The following is a 19,877-nucleotide window of genomic DNA, read 5'->3' as shown; positions in this document are numbered from 1 at the left end:
TGAGCCGTAGGCAACTTACAGCCATCAGGCACGGCACCTCAATGCCTTCCAAATGTCCTGTGGCAGGAAGATTTTGGGTATCACATGGCAGGGCAGAGTTTCAAACAAATACGTGCTTTCCCAAGGCCGTATTGCCCAGCATGTTCACACAACTGTCTCAGCAACATCTATTCAGGCTTGGTCATGTCTACAGAATGGAAGATGGCAGGATCCCCAGGCCCATTGGCAGACCAACTCTGTATTACAAAGATGTCTGCAAATGTGACAACATCTACCCTGCCATGTGTGAATCCCTTGCAGACAACAGCAGTGCCTGCAGACAGACAGACAGACAGTCAGGCCGTGTAGCCATAGCAGTGACCAAAGGAGGAATGACTGCTGGGAGGCGTCCAGAGAGAAGAAACGCCATGGTGCATCTGCAGCAGCACAACCAGATGCCTTCATCTGCCCCAGCTGCAACAAAACATGTCTACAGCCACAGCAGGTTCTGCAACCTTCCAACAGTTGGACCTCACTCCCAACTCCTCCATTGTCTCCCAAGACAGATGGATGCCAACATGTGATCTTTCACACAACATAAAAACTAGACGAATCCAGCAGGTTATTTGCTTCCAGAAAAAAACATTGCAACCCCATTAACCTGGGAAAATTGCATGCATTGTAATTTCATGTGATGACATTTAAATTTAGTGTGACGTGGTGATATATTGATCAAAAAGCCACTGTTTTACAACACAACAGGTGATGCAGCTTAAAAGGAACATTTGAATCTGGGATAAAAGCACTAGTATTATCAGGAAAATGCATTAATCACCACATCTGAATGTACCCTTTTTCATTTTTGTCTGAAAGTTTCTATTATGTGATAGTGCAAGACTCTAAGAATGTAGTTGTGATGACTGACCAGCAATCAGAACGCCTGTTCCCATGATTAATTTCGGCTTTTGCATACCTGTCAGTTCCACCTTTTTACTTCTGTAGAACTTCAAATCATTCCTGCTTTGTTTGGAACTTCCCAGAAGCAGCTGAGCCCTTGCGATAACATCATGTGTAGTTTCTACGTGGATATTGTTGCTTCTGTGGCCAGGTAGGCAGCAAATAACAAGGCAGTTAACATTTCCTTTGTTCCTGTTTTTAGAAATTACAGTGTAAAGTACAAACATGAGAATTTTGTACTAGCATCAAGCCAAACTATAGAGATGGTATGTTCCTGACCCCTGGGTCTGTTTGTATTTACAGAATGTTTCCTGTAATATAATAAAATCTCATTTGGAAAAGGTCAATATACAGTAACCTGAATCCATCACAACTGATTAAAATCAATTGCCATGTTACAGAATTGGTTTCACAAGTGGCTAAAATTCCCATAGCTTTAATCTTGTTAGATCTGGAGGAAACCTTAACAACAAAAACCTATGTTGGTAACTGTTTTCTAAACTTAATCACAGTTAGATGTGATGTGTTTGGTTAGGATAATGCCTCGTGCTTTGTTTGTTCTTCCTACTTTTGCTACAAACAGAATGGTTGTTTATTTCATGCCTTTTGCTATGATAGATCAGTTCTCTTCTGGATTTGGGATCTCAATGAACAACGGTATACTCTCTTTGATGTTAATAACAAACTGTGCAAATCTTTGTGAAACATCCTGAGGCTAATTCTTGCAACACTAAAAAACGTGTAACCCACTGAAATGTTTGACTTTTTCCTTTGACCAGCTTGAACACCCCTTTCACCCAAAACGTATCACAAAATGACTTTGAAATACCTCATTTTCAAAAGGCATTTGCCATGTGGTATATGGTGGTGGGGGTCTTCTGTTTGGGAGAAACTTAAGTAAATGTGTTTAGTTTGGTTCTTTGAAACATGACTATATTTTGGTTTTTTTTAATTGTTTGTTTATTTGGGTTTTTCGTTTCTTTTCCTCAGTAGTGCTGTGAGAAACATTTTCTTTCTTTTAAGAAAGAAAGCATAGGGCTGCTTAAGAAATCAGGGGCCGCAAGCTTCCTTCAAAAGGACCAGCTAGTCTTAATGTTGTAGCAGACGTTATGCAAGGTACTTGTTGCACAAATTAGGTGACAGTGAGTAACTTTTTGAAATGAAGAACAAGCTGGATTTGAAGCAGACACCAGAAAACAAGCAAGATCAGGTTGTTTAGAACATCCTACAAATTTTGCTCTATATTTTTTATTCTAAATGACCTGGTCTTGCTTGTGGATCATCACTAGTACATTGTGAAACTGCCATACTTTCATATTGATTTTGGAACATTCCCTCTACTCTACTGGTACATTCGCATGCATTGATTAAACATGGTACAAAATGGAAATCTTTGTTTTGTGCCCTCGTGTGTTCCTCTATCCCTACAATCTTGTGTTTCAACATGCTGTCTTTCATCACAGGATGCTTGTACATACTCACAAAGAGAAGGGAGGCAAAGACAAATGAAAGGAAATAAATCTGCAACAAACTGGGGATGTGAATTAATTTTAGCATTTCCCTATTTTAAATTGGAAAGAAGGAAGATAAGCAGAATACAGGGACAGATGAACTCACAGATCAACAGAGGAATAGATCCAGGGAAATACATCCATTCCTGCTGCTTATGTACTGTAATTTGAAAAAAAAAAATGCTATTATGACATCCTTGTCCAAATTTCTGTCTAAAGTTTTGGCTGCTGCACCTCAAAAAGGGTATTGTAGAACTGGGAAAGGTTCAGGAATGAGCAGCCAAAATGATAAAGGGGCCTAGAGCATCTCACGTATATGACAAAAGGTTACAAAGTTTGAGGTTTATGGAAAAGGTAAGGGGGAACATGATAGTGCTTTATAAAATTGTGCGTGGTGTGGACCCCCCCCCCCATTTTTTCTCATGGTAAAAGAACCAGTGGTCTTCCAATGAAACTTAACATTGGGAGACCCAGGACAGACAAAGTGAAGACCTGATTCATGCAGCGCACAGTTAAACTATGGGATGTTGGGATAGCCAGCAACATGGATGTCTTTAAAGGGGGGTTAGACAAATTCATGATTTTTAAAGGCTACTAGTCGTGGTGTCTATATTGTACGCAGTATCAGATGCCATACGTCTCTGAATACCACTTCATGAAGATCATGAGTAGAAGCATGCTGTTGTGCTAATGTTCTGCTTGTGGCCACTTGACTGACCACTGTGAGAAGAGAGTGCTGAATGAGATAGGCCTCTGGCTCTCATTAAGTTCTTAAGCATAACGTGTGTCCTGTTCTTAGAATAAATGAGTTCCACACCCCTTTGCAATATTTGACGCTCTCCAATGTCTTCTGCAGTTTTTAGGCCACTTTCTTACACGGTCAAAATGTGGATTGGTAATGTTCATGAATTAGTGTGATGAATAGGTTTGACCGGTTGGTGAGGCTGACAAGAGCTGTTCTAGAGAACAGAATAATACCTGTCGTTATTATATGACTATATAAACAACGTGCAAAAGTTCTCCAGATAGGAGACGGATGGCTAAACTTTCATAGTTCGACCTCACATGTAATAAATTAATAACTGGTTAAGATAAAATCTTTCCAAGTTTTAGTCACTGCAACATATTCTTGTTTTTCTAGGCACCTCTGTTTTCACTGTGGCTGCATATGACCGTAGTCTGATGGGAAAGAATTTAAAACACACAATCATCGGTGAACATGGAGATATTTTCTACATCCATCCCATCATGGGTAAATCAGCCTATCTATCTGCATCTGTTCTAAAACCATTTGAGGCTTTTGTAAAATATTTTCCACACTTGAATTATGATTGCTTTTGTATAAACATTATCTCAGTGGTTAGTGTTAGTTTATTTAAGTGCCAGTGGAAGCTGGCTTTTGGCCTTTAAATCTAACAAAGATGTGTTTTCTAAAATCAAACTTTCTTAGGATTGCTTTTCTACAAAACAAATTCAGGGCCTGATTCATTCTTCCATGGTAATATTAGCAGCGGAACTGAGATCTGAGACATTATTTACTTGCCCTAGGTGAGAAAATGATCAGAATAGATTTCCACAAAGTTATCCTCTGAAACAAGGTTTATTTTTGCTAATAGTAGCACATGTCCGACTTTTCGTGACCCCATGGACCAGAGCATGCCAGGCACCCCTGTCCTTCACCGCCTCTCGCAGCTTGGTCAAACTCATGCTGGTAGCCTCGAGAACACCGTCCAACCATCTGCGGTCCGCATCTCCTTGTGCCTTCCATCTTTCCCAACATCAGGGTCTTTTCCAGGGAGTCTTCTCTTCTCATGAGGTGGCCAAAGCATTAGAGCCTCAGCTTCAGAATCTGTCCTTCCAGTGAGCACTCAGGGCTGATTTCCTTCAGAATGGATAGGTTTGATCTTCTTGCAGTCCATGGGACTCTCAAGAGTCTCCTCCAGCACCATAATTCAAAAGCATCAATTCTTCGGCAATCAACCTCCTTTATGGTCCAGCTCTCACTTCCATACATCACTACTGGGAAAACCATAGCTTTAACTATACGGAGTAACAGCCAGTTGTTAGCCTTCAGGTGTCATTCTTTCTATCACCTAGGCAAGGGTAGGAAACCTCAGGCCCAGGGCAAATGCAGCCCTCCAGGCATCCTCTGTCTGACCCTCAGGATCCTCACTTGGTTATGTTCCCTCCCCAAGCTACATCCCTTACTGGCCCTGCTCTGCAACTCCTCAAATGTTTTTGCCTGACTAGAATATGGCCTTGTTCTGTGATAATACCAGCTGTTTTCCTGGGTGGAGGTTGCAGTTTAGGTTTGCTATGTTTCTCATTAAAATAATCAGAAAGAAAATTCATCGAACATCAATTGTGATCAGGCAAAGTGATTGCAAACTTCACATCAATTTTAATTAGCCAGCTTTAATGTGACATATTTCATATTTAACTTCAACAGTGTTTCAAATATGGATGTGAAAAGGGCTGTAAACATTTTTGTATATTTGTGGAAAATCCATTGAAACATAAAAGTATGTATTTTTAAAAGATTTTTACATAAACCATCCACTGGCTAGATTTTATGAGTAAAGTCGCTGTGTGCTAAATGAATACCATCTGATAGCTGAAAAGAACTTCCTTCTGGCTGTGGAAAGAGATCTACTGCTTAGTTAAACCTCAAGTATGTTTTTAATAATCAATTATTTTATTAACATGACTGTCTCATTTAATCTCAATCAAGTACGCATTTGGGAACGTTTACATAAGATGTTTTCAACAACTGGATTGTTAATAGAGGAGAGTCAAGCTATATGTCTGTCTCTGTGTGTGTACACATATGTTTACTTGTGCTGGCAGAATAATCATAGCCAACCCAAGATCCATTTCCATTGGGATGATTCTGAGGCATGATTAGAGAGAGGGAGCTTATAGGTGCTCAGTGCCACTATTTACACACATACACAGCCTCATCCTGTACTTTGTTGTGCAGTAAAGCCTTGATTAGCATGTGGCACCAGAGTACCAGCATGTGTACTATAGGAACATAACTGAATTCTTCTTGACCAGGATACTGCTGTGCCTGCAATCCAGCACAGGGAAGCCCCTGTTGGAGATTCATTCCCCATGTCTGCAGTCATGGGATTGTTGTCTACCACATGTCAGTGTATGTTTTTATTCCACAGTGTGGGAAGTGACAGAGACAGGATGTTTGTGTTACTGTGTTCCGTGAAGTGGGACTATTGTCCTTTGTTCTCTCTCTGAAGTCTGATGAGAAGGAGCAAAGTCAGAATGCTCCGAGTGTATTATATGTAAATAAACGTAGATTAGCCAAAATGCTGTGCTACCGGTTCTGTTACACAAACTGTGAATACTCTGCGGATCCATAAGTGTGCATCAGTCGCTGTGATGTTCGGGTTTGCTTTTGAAGCTCCCAAATGACCGACCAGGAGGGAGAGAACATGCCAGTTGGGCATGTGTCTCTACCAGGGTCCTACACGAGAGTAGGACGCTTCTAACAGCCCCCAGCATCCAAGTGGTTTTTCAGGGCAGGTGGGAGAGAAGAGGCACAGCCACAGAAATCCTAAGTGCATTCTTGCATTTCAGCTGGCAGAACTTAGTGGCAAGGTTTATCGGGGTTCTTTATAAGTACTCTGCCTTTTTAGGATGTTCCTTTAGGAAGCCTCTGCTTATTGGAGTAAGATCAAGCTATCCAGCCCCAGTTATCTGTTTGATTGCTCCAGGAAGTAAACTTGTCAGCAAGTTGCAAACCAGATGCTGTGTAAGTTCCAACAATGCATAGTTTTTGATACTTTTATGAAAAGTTAAAAAATTAATATGGTTGAATCTAGACTTCACCTACTGCAGACAGAAAGAGTCATTCCAACCATGGGAGGCATTTCATCCATTGAAAGGAGTCCCACTAGTTGGAGGAGGGAAGTAACTCTTGCCAATTCTCCCATTCCTCTGCAGCTCCCAGTGTCATTTAGCCGAGGAGGAGAGAGGACTTTGGAAAAATTGTTTCCCACCTTCCCTACCCATGCCAGCATACAAGCACCAGGAACATAACTGTGTTCAGGGGGTGCTGGCAGAAGAGAACTGTGGACCCAACCATTGATACAAAAAAAGAACAAAGTGTTAAGACTCCTCATTGTTTTCACTGTATCAGTAGCTGCAGAGTATGATACCTGGGTCCAAGGTTATGGTCTAAAGCAGCCTTTCTCAACCTGTGGGTCCCCAGATGTTGTTGAACTACAACTCCCATCACCCCTAGCTAGCAAGGTCAGAGCTCAGGGATGATGGGAGTTGTAGTTCAACAACATCTGAGGACCCACAGGTTGAGAACCACTGGAAGCATGACAGGTTTTGCAGAAGCTTAGCAGGACTGGGTTTGGTCCATTTCCTAGATGGGAGTCCTTTGTATACCACCTTGAATATCATGCTGGAATAAATGCAGTACATAAATAAGGAATTTTCTTCAAATACCCATTGTGCAACCTTGATGCAAGGGTAATATAGAAAGGAATGTGCAAATGATAAAATAAGACATCAGAAAAACTGGCAGTGGGTCATTAATTAGGCCTTTGAAACGCAGTCTCCTTCACAGAGAGAGCTCTAAACTGTACCCATTGCATTGGTAGTGGCATAGACAAATATTTGTGGCAGAAGGGTAGGATTGTCCTGCCTTGTAAATGTTGGCTTCTGGGGTAGTAAGAATTCACCAAGATAAGTGTGTGCCACCAGCCCTCATCTAGACCTCTTCCATTAGCCTTTCTTTGGCTGCTGTGGATCCTGAATTGGACTAATAAAAAGCAGATGCAGTCCCACTTTAATGTAGATTGCTTGGTTAGATTACTTTTATTAAGATTCTCTAAAAAATAAAAAATACTTTTTGCCAAATTGCCATTATGGTTTTCATTTTTTTCTGCACTTTTTAGAGAGTGATTGAAGTGAAGGAAGAAACTCTAGATCTACAATTTAAAGTGGTTAAAATAGATAATCAGGCATACAGTTGTCTTCTCTTTCATTTACAATTTTATTTACCTTGTTTACTTATTTTTTTATGTAGAATGCACTGCCGTTTTAACTATGTATGCATATTTCTGAATATATAACAGTCATCTGTTTGTTTTCATCAAACAAAACAGGTGACATCACAGTAAAACGAGCTGAATTTCTTGACTATGAAGTGAGGAAAAAGGTACATTTTGCAGTCTTAGCTGGAAATGGCTTAACTTCGGCGGTGTGTGGGGTGACAGTATTTATACAGGATGTGAATGATAATGCACCTCGATTTGAGCAAAACTATTTCAAAACATCTGTGTGGGAAGGTCAAGTCTACAACACATACATCATGCAGGTAACCTAAAACTTGTGTTTAAACTATATGTGTCTGAAGTTTCCCTTCTTAATGTATACTGTATTTTTTCGTCCACTTCTATCATCATTACAACCAGCTAATTTATCTAACCAAACTCTCCAGATTGATAGGACCATTTGAAATACCTATTTTGGGTTACTCCTCTCAATTTTTTAATGCATCCTTTCTCGCAAGGGTCCCTGGTGGCTGAATATTCTGTCTCTTTTTGGGCAGGAGGAGAGAGAGAGGGCACTCATCTTGATGGGACAAAAAGAGGAAATGTAGAGAAAATGAATGTACATTTCAGTTCTGAAGTATTAAGCACTGATCTGCAACAAGGAGCAATAAAAAGAACTGTGGTCGCTACAAAATTAAGAAAGGCATATGCTGAACATATATGAGAAAACATGGGTCTTACTTGAATTCAAAACTGGAACCAGCATTTAGGAAGCCATGGGACTGCATGCACACACTCACTACCAACACTTGTAATTTTCCCTGCTGTTCTGAGTATTCAGATCCTTCCCTATATGCAAGGCAAGCTATTGCATGTGACATTGCAGCAGCCTTAAGCATTAGGGGACATTGACCCATGTATGGATTATCCCACACTGAGAATAAGTTTCATTGGCTGTAATCCAACACCTTCTGAACTCTACATGCACCTATTGTCACATACGTGGGAAAATAATACGTTCGGCCAATAGAAGCAAAGTTGCAACACAAACAAACTGCAGCAAGCGCCACATGTGCATCCGAGATCCATTTCTACTCCAGAATGTAGAGCTAGGTGCCTTAGCATAAGGATGGGTTTTCTCTCCATACAGATCTACGCAACAGACGATGACGCTGGACTTAACGGAGAAATTGAATATTCCATTTTATCTGGCAACACAAATGAAGCATTTCTTATTGATTCAGCACAAGGAATTATATCAACAAATGCAATCCTAGACCGTGAAGACATTCCATCATATAGGTTTGTTTCTAACAAATACAAGATCTATAGCTGGTGTGAGTTTTTTTTTGGGGGGGGGGGAGGAAGGGGTTGTTGGGTCAAGTTAGCCATAGCAATTTGTATGTTGTCAGTGGGTTCTTGTTGTCTTGTTGGGCTGTTTATGTAATGAAGAGGAAGCACACAGGGGTGAAGGTGTCCTCCTTTAATTTGTCCTCCTTTAATTTAGTTTCTGTTTGTTGGTTAGCTTTTCTAGAAGGCTGTGTCCCATACAGTTTGGTACCAGTGGTCCATGTTCACTCCTGACAAGTCCCTCCAGTTTCTAGCTATGATGCTCCTACCTGCTGAGAATAGGGGGTTGTAAGCTCTTTGTAGTGTGAGTGTGCGTTATTGTCTTGGAAATTATTCAATAGGGCTATGAACTTTGCTTTTTCAAAGTTCAAATGATCTCCTCTTTGACCTACACAATAAACTTGGGTGGAAATGTTAAATGTTAAGAGCTTCAGAGGGAACTGCTGACAGAAGCTTAATTTGAATGCCTTGAATATAACATTGAGGGTTTTTTATGAAAGTTGGTGTGTGTGGATATGTGTGTGTGTGTGTGTGTGTGTTTGCAAACTGAAACTTAAGAAACCGATTATTTTAGTAAATATCTCCATGTGTACCTTCTTGATATATGTTCTAGACAAAATATGAAATTATGCATGTTTACAAACTTTGAATGCAAGTCTGTAATTCAAGTAATGTGTTCTGACAATTTTGAAGCCACAAAAACTCAAGAGCAGAACTGGTGTGGTAGATGAATGGCATTAGACTCCACATATCCAATTGCAGCTTTTTGTGTTCAGCGCCGTCATGTGAATAATGGGAAACAATGCTGTTTGTCACTTTTGAAAGGAAGTTATTGTGTCAGAGATGAAAGAGAAGATGAATTCTGCATATTTATTTAACAAATGTATATTCCGCCCTTTCCCAAGCTTTGAAGTGGATTATAATGACATTCACTACAAAATACATGCTTCCAAAGGGAGATAGAGAAAAATACTGCTTACCAATTTAAACCTATTTACAATATGTAAAACACATGACATCCGTGAAGCGTTAATGCCAGCCCTGAGTCCTGCTCCTTTTCTCTAGTTCCCGTTTAACCCTCTGTCGTTCTTGAACTGAATCCCTTCCTCACATGTTAACTTGAAGTGTCATGTAAATGATAAAAATTAAAGTTACAAGGTTTCTCCCCCACCCCATTTGCAGAAGGATAATTTTGGAAATAGTTTATCATTTTTGGTGTAACTTTTAATTAGATATAAAGTCATGGTTTACAAATACGGAGCATGTTTTTGACTCTCTCTTTTTAACAGGTTAGTTGTGCAAGCTGCTGACAGAGGAACCCCCAGGCTATCTGCTACAAGCACAATAGAGATACAGGTTGTGGATATCAATGACAATGCTCCAACTCTCCAGCCGTTCGGCATCGTTGAACTCCCTGAAAGTAAGAATGGCAAACACCAAGCAAAGAGATTGTGCTGGTTTGGACCTAATCCTGCTAAACCATAGTTTACTGCAGCTTTCCCCAACCCAGTGCCCTTCAGATGTTTGGACTACAGGCAACTGGGATGGTCAGGAATAATTGGAGTCATACTCCAAAACATCTGTAGGGCACCTAGTTAGAAAATGCTAGCTCATGCTTACATGAATAAACCACAGGGAGCTTTGTGCTCACACATTTTCCCCTCCCCTCCCCTCCCTCTCATTCAAGGGCTTTCTCTTATGTTTTAAACTAACCACAGCATGTCACGTAGTTAATTTTAGCTATGGTTTATTGAAAGTCAACTTCATGTCATAGTTTTAAAGGGTGGCTTGTTTCAACAAACCATAGTTACAATTAACCACAGTGTAAGGCTCAGAAGTATCACAAGATGTGGCCAACCAAAATTAGAATCAGAATTTGAACTTGCAGCCATGCCATAGAATGAGATGGGAGGGAGGAGCATTTGATCCTGGGGGCACATTGCAGTTTGTCATGTCAAGCTATGGTTTAGAATTCTGTGCAAATGGGGCCACTGTCTTTTTATGCCTTTGTAATAAATAGGGGGAAATTTCTCAGATGGGATTTTTTTTTTTTATGAGTAGCACATATTCTGTGGCATATTTCTGCTGGCTGGGAAGCTTATATTTGTGTGCAACTTAAAAACAGCATATAAAAGAATGCGGTCTGGTGCATTAAATCTCAAAACATTGGTAAAAGACCCTGCAGTGAGGTTCAGATGTCAAATTCCTAAGATTTATTTTCAATTTCTATTTCCCTTTTGGAGAAAGAAACACAGTTCTTAAGCCAGAGTTCCCAACAGTTAACTTTTCAATTCTATTGTTATTGACTAAAGTAGCACTCGTGTTATGAAAGTTAAGTAACTTCACAGTGAATCAACTGAAGTTGTTGGCTTGTGTTGGAACGTTCAGCAATTTTGTTCCAGTGCTTCGTCCTTCTTCTGATGTTACATTTTGTGGCACAGTAGCTATTCCAAGGGCCTCTTTTTCTACCACAAGTTTGAGGTCATATGGAATGGCTCTTCCTTATGGCTCCCCATGCCAGCATCTCCACTTTGGGGAACTGAGAGAAGGGCAGTTTCCATGTGACTTGGAACTGCTGCCTTTAAAGAGCAGCACAAGAAGGAGTTATGACACATCAGCCATTAAAAATAAAGTCCATTTTGAGATTTCTTCCTATGTTTTGATTTTTCACTCACAGCGGTGATGCATGTCACTCCCAGAAGTGGAAAACATTTATGCATTTGCCACCCACCAGCCAGACATGGGGTTGCCAATAATCCAGAAATAGCTTGGCTTATCCGTATCTGGTTTATGTAGCTATTCCTCCAGAATTATAGTTTCACTCAGGCAAATTGACCTTGAAGAACACACCTGGATGAAAATTGTCAATCGACTGGGAGATGAACTTTAGACCTTAAAATCTGCAATTTGCATGCCAGATATTCATTACTGTACTCAGGCGTCAAACAAGGACCAGTTTTGAAACATCTGGACAAAATTATATTCTTCCAAAATAACTCCTGACATAAGAAGAGAGTAGTTCCATCCAGTAAGCTATTAACTTCCTCTTCTTCTTTTTTTGCATTTTCATTCCTACTAGTTCCCCTTTCCTCCTTTTAATGGTGGTCTCATATGAACACCAAACATACATGGGAGTATTTGTGTTGCCAGTATATTGTTAAAGGTCTGGCTTTTCATTTCCAATGACCAAGATTGCAAAGGGTAAGAGATGTGTGCCCTGCCCTGGAATAGCTTTGAGTAGTCATACAAAAATGCTGGGAAGAGCTAGCATGTATTATTATTATTATTTATTAAATCTGTACATCACTGTATATCCATAGATCTCAGGGCAGTTCACAACATAAACATTTAGGTAATAAGCCACCCTTTTAACTGCTATTTTATGAAGTCAGGGAAGATTATGCCTTTTATTTCTTGAGCAAATCTGTTTTCTTATTTGCAGTGTGGGGATGGCATTCTTGCAAAACTTTGCTAGAGGATTTAACAGCATATACACAGTTTAGTACTGTCATCCACATTATCTTTCACCTTACCCTTAAAATATTCCTAAGATTTCTGGCAACTATGCCTGTGTGTTTTTGTACACATAGTTTGTTGATGAAAATTTCTGGAGGGCTTGCAAGAACAACAGTGATAAATAAGTCTTACTCTTAACTATGATGGTTGTAGATGCTCCACTTGGCTCCCTGGTGATGCAAGTATTGGCAGATGATGCGGACCTAGGACCACCCCTTCACTACAGTTTTGCTGAGAATGGAAATCCTGGAATGAAATTTGCAATTGACCAATGCCATGGAACAATCACATTGGTGAAAGCATTAGATTTTGAAGAAATCACTCAGCTTGAACTGTTGGTCAGAGTTTCGGATTCTGTGCACGCAACTACAGAACAACTTCTGATATTTATATCTGATATTAATGATAACCCACCAGTATTTACTCAGGATGCATATCAGGTAAGAAAAACTTTAAGTAATTTAAAGCTTTTGTTGTGAAGACATCTCTTCATGTGACCTTGAGATGCTGTGGACTTTTCCCCACCCCCTTTCAGGTGATGATACCGGAACGTAGGCCTGTAGCTACTGCTCTTTTGACTGTCTATGCCACAGACAGAGATTCAGAGTACAATGGAAAGCTAACCTACAGAATTCTTCCCCCCTCTGATGAATTTTCTGTTGATCCACAAAATGGTGAGTTCGTTGTATGTTTAATAATTTGCAGTGTGGAACATACAATATGAAGTGCTTTGTCTGGGATGCCTATTGAAGCTTCTTGTTATCCACACATCAAACACAGCCAAAATTGTCATCCATATCTGCAATACAATTGCATTGACAGCACTGAGAGAGCAGGTGATGGGAAGATTTAAGTGATGAACAGAAGACATGTAATGAGCATCTAGCAGTCTGTTTATTTACCTGTTTGTTGAACATGCCATGCTATTACTTACTTCAAGAGTTCAAATGAGAAAAACATTAAATTACAGCATACCTTTAGGCATTCAAGTAGAAACAGGATTTTCCAGAAATATAAAGAATAAAGAGATCTGCCACATTTAATAATTTTGCAAAAGAATTTACACACACTTTTTGGGAAGCCCACTGGAGCAGGGTTTCCCAAACTCTGGTCCCTGGCACGTCTGTGGATTTGTAATTAAAGATGGCAGACAGCACGTCCATCGCGTTAAATATTCATATTGATTTTGAAATGTAGTTTTATTGTTTCTCTTATTTCTTATATTGTATTTTATTGTATTACAACTTGAATTTCTATGAAATTCAAATTGTAATACAATAAAAAAGTATAAGAAATAAAAGAAACAATAAAAGTACAGTTCAGATTCATACAGTACTTAGCACAGTGGATTACAATTGCTACAGTGAGCAGGAAAAGCATTAAATGGCCTGCCAAGACCCTCAGTAATTTTGAAGAGATCCACGGGGAAGAAAGTTTGGGAACAACTACGCTATAGCCTAGGTATGCTCCAACTGGAAAAGAAAATGTTCTGCCTTGCAGAATTAGGTGACATGTTGCTATTGTTTTAAACTCTTGTGGTTTACTCCCAGTTGGGTATAGGATTGTTGCCTTAAAATCATTTCAAATGATGACTGTTTCTTTTAGGAAATGCTGGAGGGGGGATTTTAACTGAACCATTATGCTTCTATTACTGAAAGTCTGTTTTGAAATGTGTTTTTCTAAAACTTTATTTTAGGCTCACTATATCTGGTTAAGACAGTGACATACCAGGAAAAGAATCCAGTTATTCGACTCCACGTAGAAGCCAGTGACAGTGGGAATCCTCCTTTGACTGCTGTTGCTTCAGTGCTCATACAGATCCAGGATGTGAATAATTACATCCCTCAATTTACTGTGCCATCGTATAATCTCAGTATCAGTGAAAATGTCTCTATTGGAGAGATGCTGCTAACATTCTCAGCTATTGACAATGACAGGACACATGACAGCACCTATGTTGAATATGCCATTATTGGCGGTAATGGTGGTAATAAGTTCCAGGTGGAAAAATGCATCGTTGGGCCAGAATCTCCAAGCAAACTGACTGGAAATCTTGTGTTGAGGAGCATTCTAGATCGCGAGAGCAGTTCATCTTACCAGTTGTTAATTCTTGTATCTGACCGTGGGACTCCTCCTTTAAACGCCACAGCTACAGTGTCAATCACTGTTTTGGATATTAATGATAACCCACCTATATTTACCAGTTTGGAGTATAAAGTTCATGTCAGGGAAAATTTCCCTGTAGGCAGTCATGTTACTGCTGTCTCAGCTAGTGATTGCGATGCTGGACCTAATGGAGACGTCACGTACAGTATCACCTCTGGAAATGACAAGGGGCACTTCCGTTTAGATGGGAAAACCGGCTCCCTTGACCTGGTCAGAGCTTTGGATTATGAAGAAACATTGAATTTCAGTCTCACCATTCAAGCTTCTGATGGAGGAGTTGGCATAAAAAATGTGGCCTTCGCTGTAGTTTTCATCAGCATCCTTGATGCTAACAATTACGTCCCAATATTTGTATTTCCCACCCAGGACTGCAGAATCCATGAAAATCTGCCTGTTTTTTCTTTTGTCTGCAGAATTTCTGCGCTGGATTTTGATACCGGCCCCTACGGTCACCTTTCGTATTCCATCCAGTCATCATGTTTGTCTGGTCATGGAACTCCTGGAGATCATGACATGTTTTTCATAGATCCTCTGACAGGAGAGATCCGCACCAAGCAAGTGCTTGATTTTGAAGACCAGGACAAGTATTGCTTCATAGCTCAGGCCAAAGACAGAAGCGATTCAACAGCCACTATCACCGTTCAAGTGGAGGTCAAGGGGGCAGATGAATTTGACCCTGTCTTTAACCAAGACCAATATTTTTTTGATTTCCCTGAAAGGAATGAAGCAGGGCAGTTGATTGGCAAAGTCACAGCATCAGATTATGATGGAGGATTGGATGGTGTTGTTCACTACACTTTGCTAAAACAGTCACCCTTCTTTTCTGTGAACCACAGCAGTGGGGCCCTCTACTTGGCCAGACCTTTCCACAGGAAGAGAATCGGCATGAAGAGAGCAGGCGATACTCTTGAACTGCTTGTAAAAGCTCATAGCCCAAAGCTGGACTCGAAGTCTAGCACGTGCACAATTCTGGTGAACGTTTCTAAAGCTCCAGAGACTTATTCCATGTTGCCGGTGGAAACGGTGTCCATTAGCATCGCCGCTTCTACTGTAGCATTCCTGTTTCTGGCCATCAGTCTTGCTGTGCTTATTGTTAGATTCAGGCGAAAAGACACTGCAAACTCCAGCATGAAGAAAGAGATGCCATGTCCCTCATCTGCTGATTTGAAATTAGACCATGAGAATAGTGCTCCTAAAGACGTCCGGAAATCCCAGATCCATGCAACCGGTAACCTTCCAGTAGGCACCATAGCGGAGTGGCTAAGTTTGGTAGGCATCAGAGAGAGAAGGGACATGGGCAACCATTGTAGGCATTCAGACTCCAGCGGCCATGGCTCTGCAGAAGGAGAAACTGCAGAAGATGAGGAAATAAAGAGGATCAATGAGCATCCCTGTAGGAAGGGTTCCGGATCAGCTTTAAGTGACCGAGGCTCACGTATACCCGACTCAGGAATTCCTAGAGACTCTGACCAGCTTTCGTGTCAGTCTGAGGAGACCGATGTTGTGGCCATTTCTCAAAGCATAGAGGCTGCCCACCCTTTCCAAGATGGAAGTGGAGGAGAGGGAAGAGAATGTGATGCAAAGTACGCTTGCAATAAAATGCTGTCTGAAACACTTCACAACCTGGGGATGAAGGAAAAAGACATCATGACAGACATCACAAGAGAATATATCTTCATACCTGATGATCAGAACTCCCATTATGGATCTCTTGCTACCCTAGTTGACTCTGATGAGGATCTCAGAGGCAGCTATAACTGGGATTACTTGCTTAATTGGGAACCCAGATTTAAGCCTCTCGCATCCGTGTTCAGTGATATTGCAGAACTGGAGGATGAAAGCTTAAAAATGCACAGCTTTCCTAAGGAGAAGAAATCTTTCATCTTTCCTCCTCCTCTAATTACTTCTGTAGCTCAGCCTGGTTTAAAGACAGTCCCCCCGCGAATTCCAAATCTGTTGCCTGGTCAGGCATTTAAGAAATACCCCCGCTCACCCCTCATCCATCACCTGAGGTATCCTCCATCTGCTATGACTCCCAGTTTTTCACCTTCTCTGTCTCTGCTTACCACGCAGACCCCTACAGCATCTCCAGTGACCTCCCATCCTAACCTGAAGGGGATATGCCCTGGTGGGGCAAAGTGTGAACTTTCAGCAGATGAAGAAGTTCAAGTATAGATTATTTATCATTGACTTAAAGTGTTACATGAACGTTTGGCTAAATGTTTTTGCCATATTCCTTAACGAGCATTGCATGTCATGTCTATATCTGTAAGAGGGAGAAAAATATTTTTTAGAAGTTAAACATTTTACCTGCCTAATTAATTCACTGCAGGATGTACTTCAGATCTGTTAGGGACCTCCTTGATCATTCATTATGAACCTACCTACATTGGCTGTTTGTGTTCTGTATGTTCTAGACATCTAGGGGGAAATTGCTGGTGGAACAGAACTTTCACGCAATGCTGACTCTTAAACTCAGGTGAATAGTTGAGGATGTGTAGAACTTGCTGGATGTCCATGCAGCATACAGAGTTTCTATTTTAGCTGGTCTAACATGTGCTCTGGTGCTGCTAGTAAGGCACAACAGGCATTGCAATTTTTGTCCCTTCCCCCAAACTACTCTTGATACCTGAGCCAAGCACACTTCAGCTGCAGTAAAAAAAAGAAAAGAAAAAAGTTGGTGCTACGTAATATTCAGTGCATGTAGAAGTATATTTACAGACACGCACACATTTCGGAGTGTGCATATTTGTTGTATCAAATCAGCATATAGTTACCAATATTTTTACAGCTTTCTTTTGCTTCAGTATATAAGTAAATGTCTTTGCACCTTCGTTTACATTACCTTGAATGAAACCAGGATAAGTTAGAATTGGCATTTGGTGAATACAAAGAGGCCCTAAAAAGTTTTGGTTTCTCCCCAGTCTCATCTAGAACAAGCAATGGAATGAAATGCTTGCTAGACTGACCCTCTGGGCTCACATTACCGATTGCTTATTCTGAATAACTGTGCTCAAGGTTCAAAATATCTTGATCCTCTTTACTTCTGTGTAAAAGTGGCCACCACTAAAGGCTGGAGGAATAAAAAAGTAGAATTAACATTGTTTCCAGATAACACTGGAAGTAAATGGTAGAATCACAGAGATTCAGAATGGCAAAACAAATCAAAGATACATTCCTAGTGGATGTAGAATGACTACTGCATCTGGTATTTTTGCCTTTGATTTCAGTGAATCTCCAATGCAGTTTACACTGAGATTGTCTGAAAGAAGTATTCGGTGTCGCTGGAGTGCCTTCTTTCAGGCCCCTGACCTGTGCAATTCTACATTCCCTTGGACCTCTTTGAAAAGTGACAGAGTGACATTTATCTGATATCTGAGTGCAGCCAGGATTGTCTGGCTTTTAGGGATACACTGGCTTGTACTCATGGTTCTTTGCTTTCCATACCCACAGTGGGATCTATCTACTTGTGTGGTTTATTGGATTATAGCCAGGACCTTTTGCTCTAACTTTTGACTTGCTATAGGAAGCATGAAAGCTTATCAGGATCTGCCACACTAGTTCCCTCACATAGCAGTTATTTTCCCATGATATGAAATCATACCAAACAAAAGAAAGGAAATAGGCGATGATAATTTATGAATTCTGTATTTGCAAAATACATACATGTATATAACAAAGTATAACCAAAAATGTAAAGTCACAGCAGTGACTTGTATAATTGCATAACTAAATAATGTAACAGTATTTTAAATATAATTTTTATATTTTTTCTACTGTGAAAACTTAGTTTTTATTTTTCTTGGTTTTAATGTACAAAAGGTACTAAACCATAAGGATACCCAGGGCTTTGGATTTCTGGGCATTTCCTGACCCAGCCCTACTAAAGGAAGCAGTTGAGGAAGAAGACTGTGGTAAGAGAGGAAGATGGTCCTGAATTCTCCTGAATGGAAACTGATTTTAGAGAATTGACACATTTTGCATTTCTAAGCAGGGCCTGGTTCCAGTCACAGCTTATCTACTCTTTTTAATATATATATATGTGTGTGTGTGTGTGTGTGTGTGTGTGTGTGTGTGTGTGTAGTTTAGGTCACATAGTAGCTACCATTGGAAAATCTCTGCACAGCTGGAATGTGCCATACTGAAATAATCACTGTCTGTAGATTATTTAGCAATTTGATTTCCAGAGACATGTTCTAACCACCACCACCACCCCAAAAAAAGAGAAGGGGGAGGAAACCTAGGTGCTTGGACATGGATTTATTTATTTTTTTAAATTCAACCATTTTATAGATGCCTGATGCATTTTGATCATTTCTTCTAGACCTCATTACTTCTAAGGCTTGCTGAAACCTTTTCGTTTTATTTTTTAATATTTTTAATTAATTTTTCATTAATAATAATCCAATGGAGGCCACATTAATACAATACCAAATCAAACCAAATCATAATACAATCAAAAGGGCCAATTAATCGGTTCCGAATTCAACATTTTTTTATGACTTTTCATGTTCCGGCTATCAGGAGTTGATGTTATTCCTTGGTCCTGCACCATTTCTCTTAATTAGTCCAAATACAACAATTCCGATCTTGATCCTTTATTTTAACAGCCACTGGTGTGATGACTTTTGTTCGTATTTAGCAAATCCATATCCATTAACTTGCAAAGGAAATTTATTTCTTGTACTTTTCTGTGTGAAATATTTGTTTACATTCTTCTTTTCCTTCATGTTGTAATCGATCAGTCCTCTTCAACATTGCCCCTCCCTCGAGGACTTAATTCTCATTATGCCACAGCTTCCATTTTGCCTTTCCAAAACTGAAAGTATTCCAGCATCCGGCCATGACTCCTGGCTTACTTCCAGCATTTATCTCCTTTAGTCCTTTCCAATCTACTAATAAGCTGGTGTTTCGCCAAAACTGTAAAAAAATCAGAGCCCTCTTTAGTAGGCAATGTCACAAATCATCACAGTATTTTATGCAGTCTATTCTTTCCAGTACTCCATAAAGAAAATTATAGTTCTTGTTGAATCCCTGTTGCATTCTATATATAGTTGTAATTCATTAGTAATTTTATTCCATTAGTAATTAATTAATTCTTCAGTGAAGGCTTGCCAAATCATAGCAAAGCAAATATAATGTAAAAAGAGAACAAAGGCTCCCCCTTCACTTACATAGCAATCCAATTACTACAAGAGTCCACTCCAGATCAAAACCTTGGCACTAAGTGTCCGATTCATTTAGCAGGTTATCTTTCTCCTTCAGAGCGTGTCTGTTTCTTAAGTCCAAATTCAGATCCATCTTAAAAGAAACAGAAGTATCTCCACTCATGGTGACCACGTTGGGGGGTTTCCAATACATGCAGTGGTGTGCC

The 19,877-nt window shown here is 40.1% G+C and overlaps 1 protein-coding gene across 1 annotated transcript in view; it reads left to right on the top strand.

Annotated features, from left to right (window-relative positions):
- Positions 1-18,275, top strand: part of DCHS2 (dachsous cadherin-related 2) — a 102,051-nt gene extending 83,776 nt beyond the window's left edge. Inside the window, exons 14-20 of the mRNA XM_028743465.2 lie at positions 3,589-3,699; positions 7,583-7,794; positions 8,622-8,773; positions 10,111-10,241; positions 12,491-12,777; positions 12,873-13,011; positions 14,034-18,275. Coding sequence (XP_028599298.2) covers positions 3,589-3,699; positions 7,583-7,794; positions 8,622-8,773; positions 10,111-10,241; positions 12,491-12,777; positions 12,873-13,011; positions 14,034-16,678 — 3,677 coding nt within the window. The 3' untranslated portion in view covers positions 16,679-18,275. The remainder of the gene's footprint in view (positions 1-3,588; positions 3,700-7,582; positions 7,795-8,621; positions 8,774-10,110; positions 10,242-12,490; positions 12,778-12,872; positions 13,012-14,033) is intronic.
- Positions 18,276-19,877: the final 1,602 nt, after the last annotated feature.

The sequence above is a fragment of the Podarcis muralis genome, chromosome 9, assembly GCF_964188315.1.
Source record: "Podarcis muralis chromosome 9, rPodMur119.hap1.1, whole genome shotgun sequence".
In the NCBI taxonomy this organism is placed as follows: Eukaryota; Metazoa; Chordata; class Lepidosauria; order Squamata; family Lacertidae; genus Podarcis; species Podarcis muralis.
This window is presented reverse-complemented; position numbering and strand designations above follow the sequence as displayed.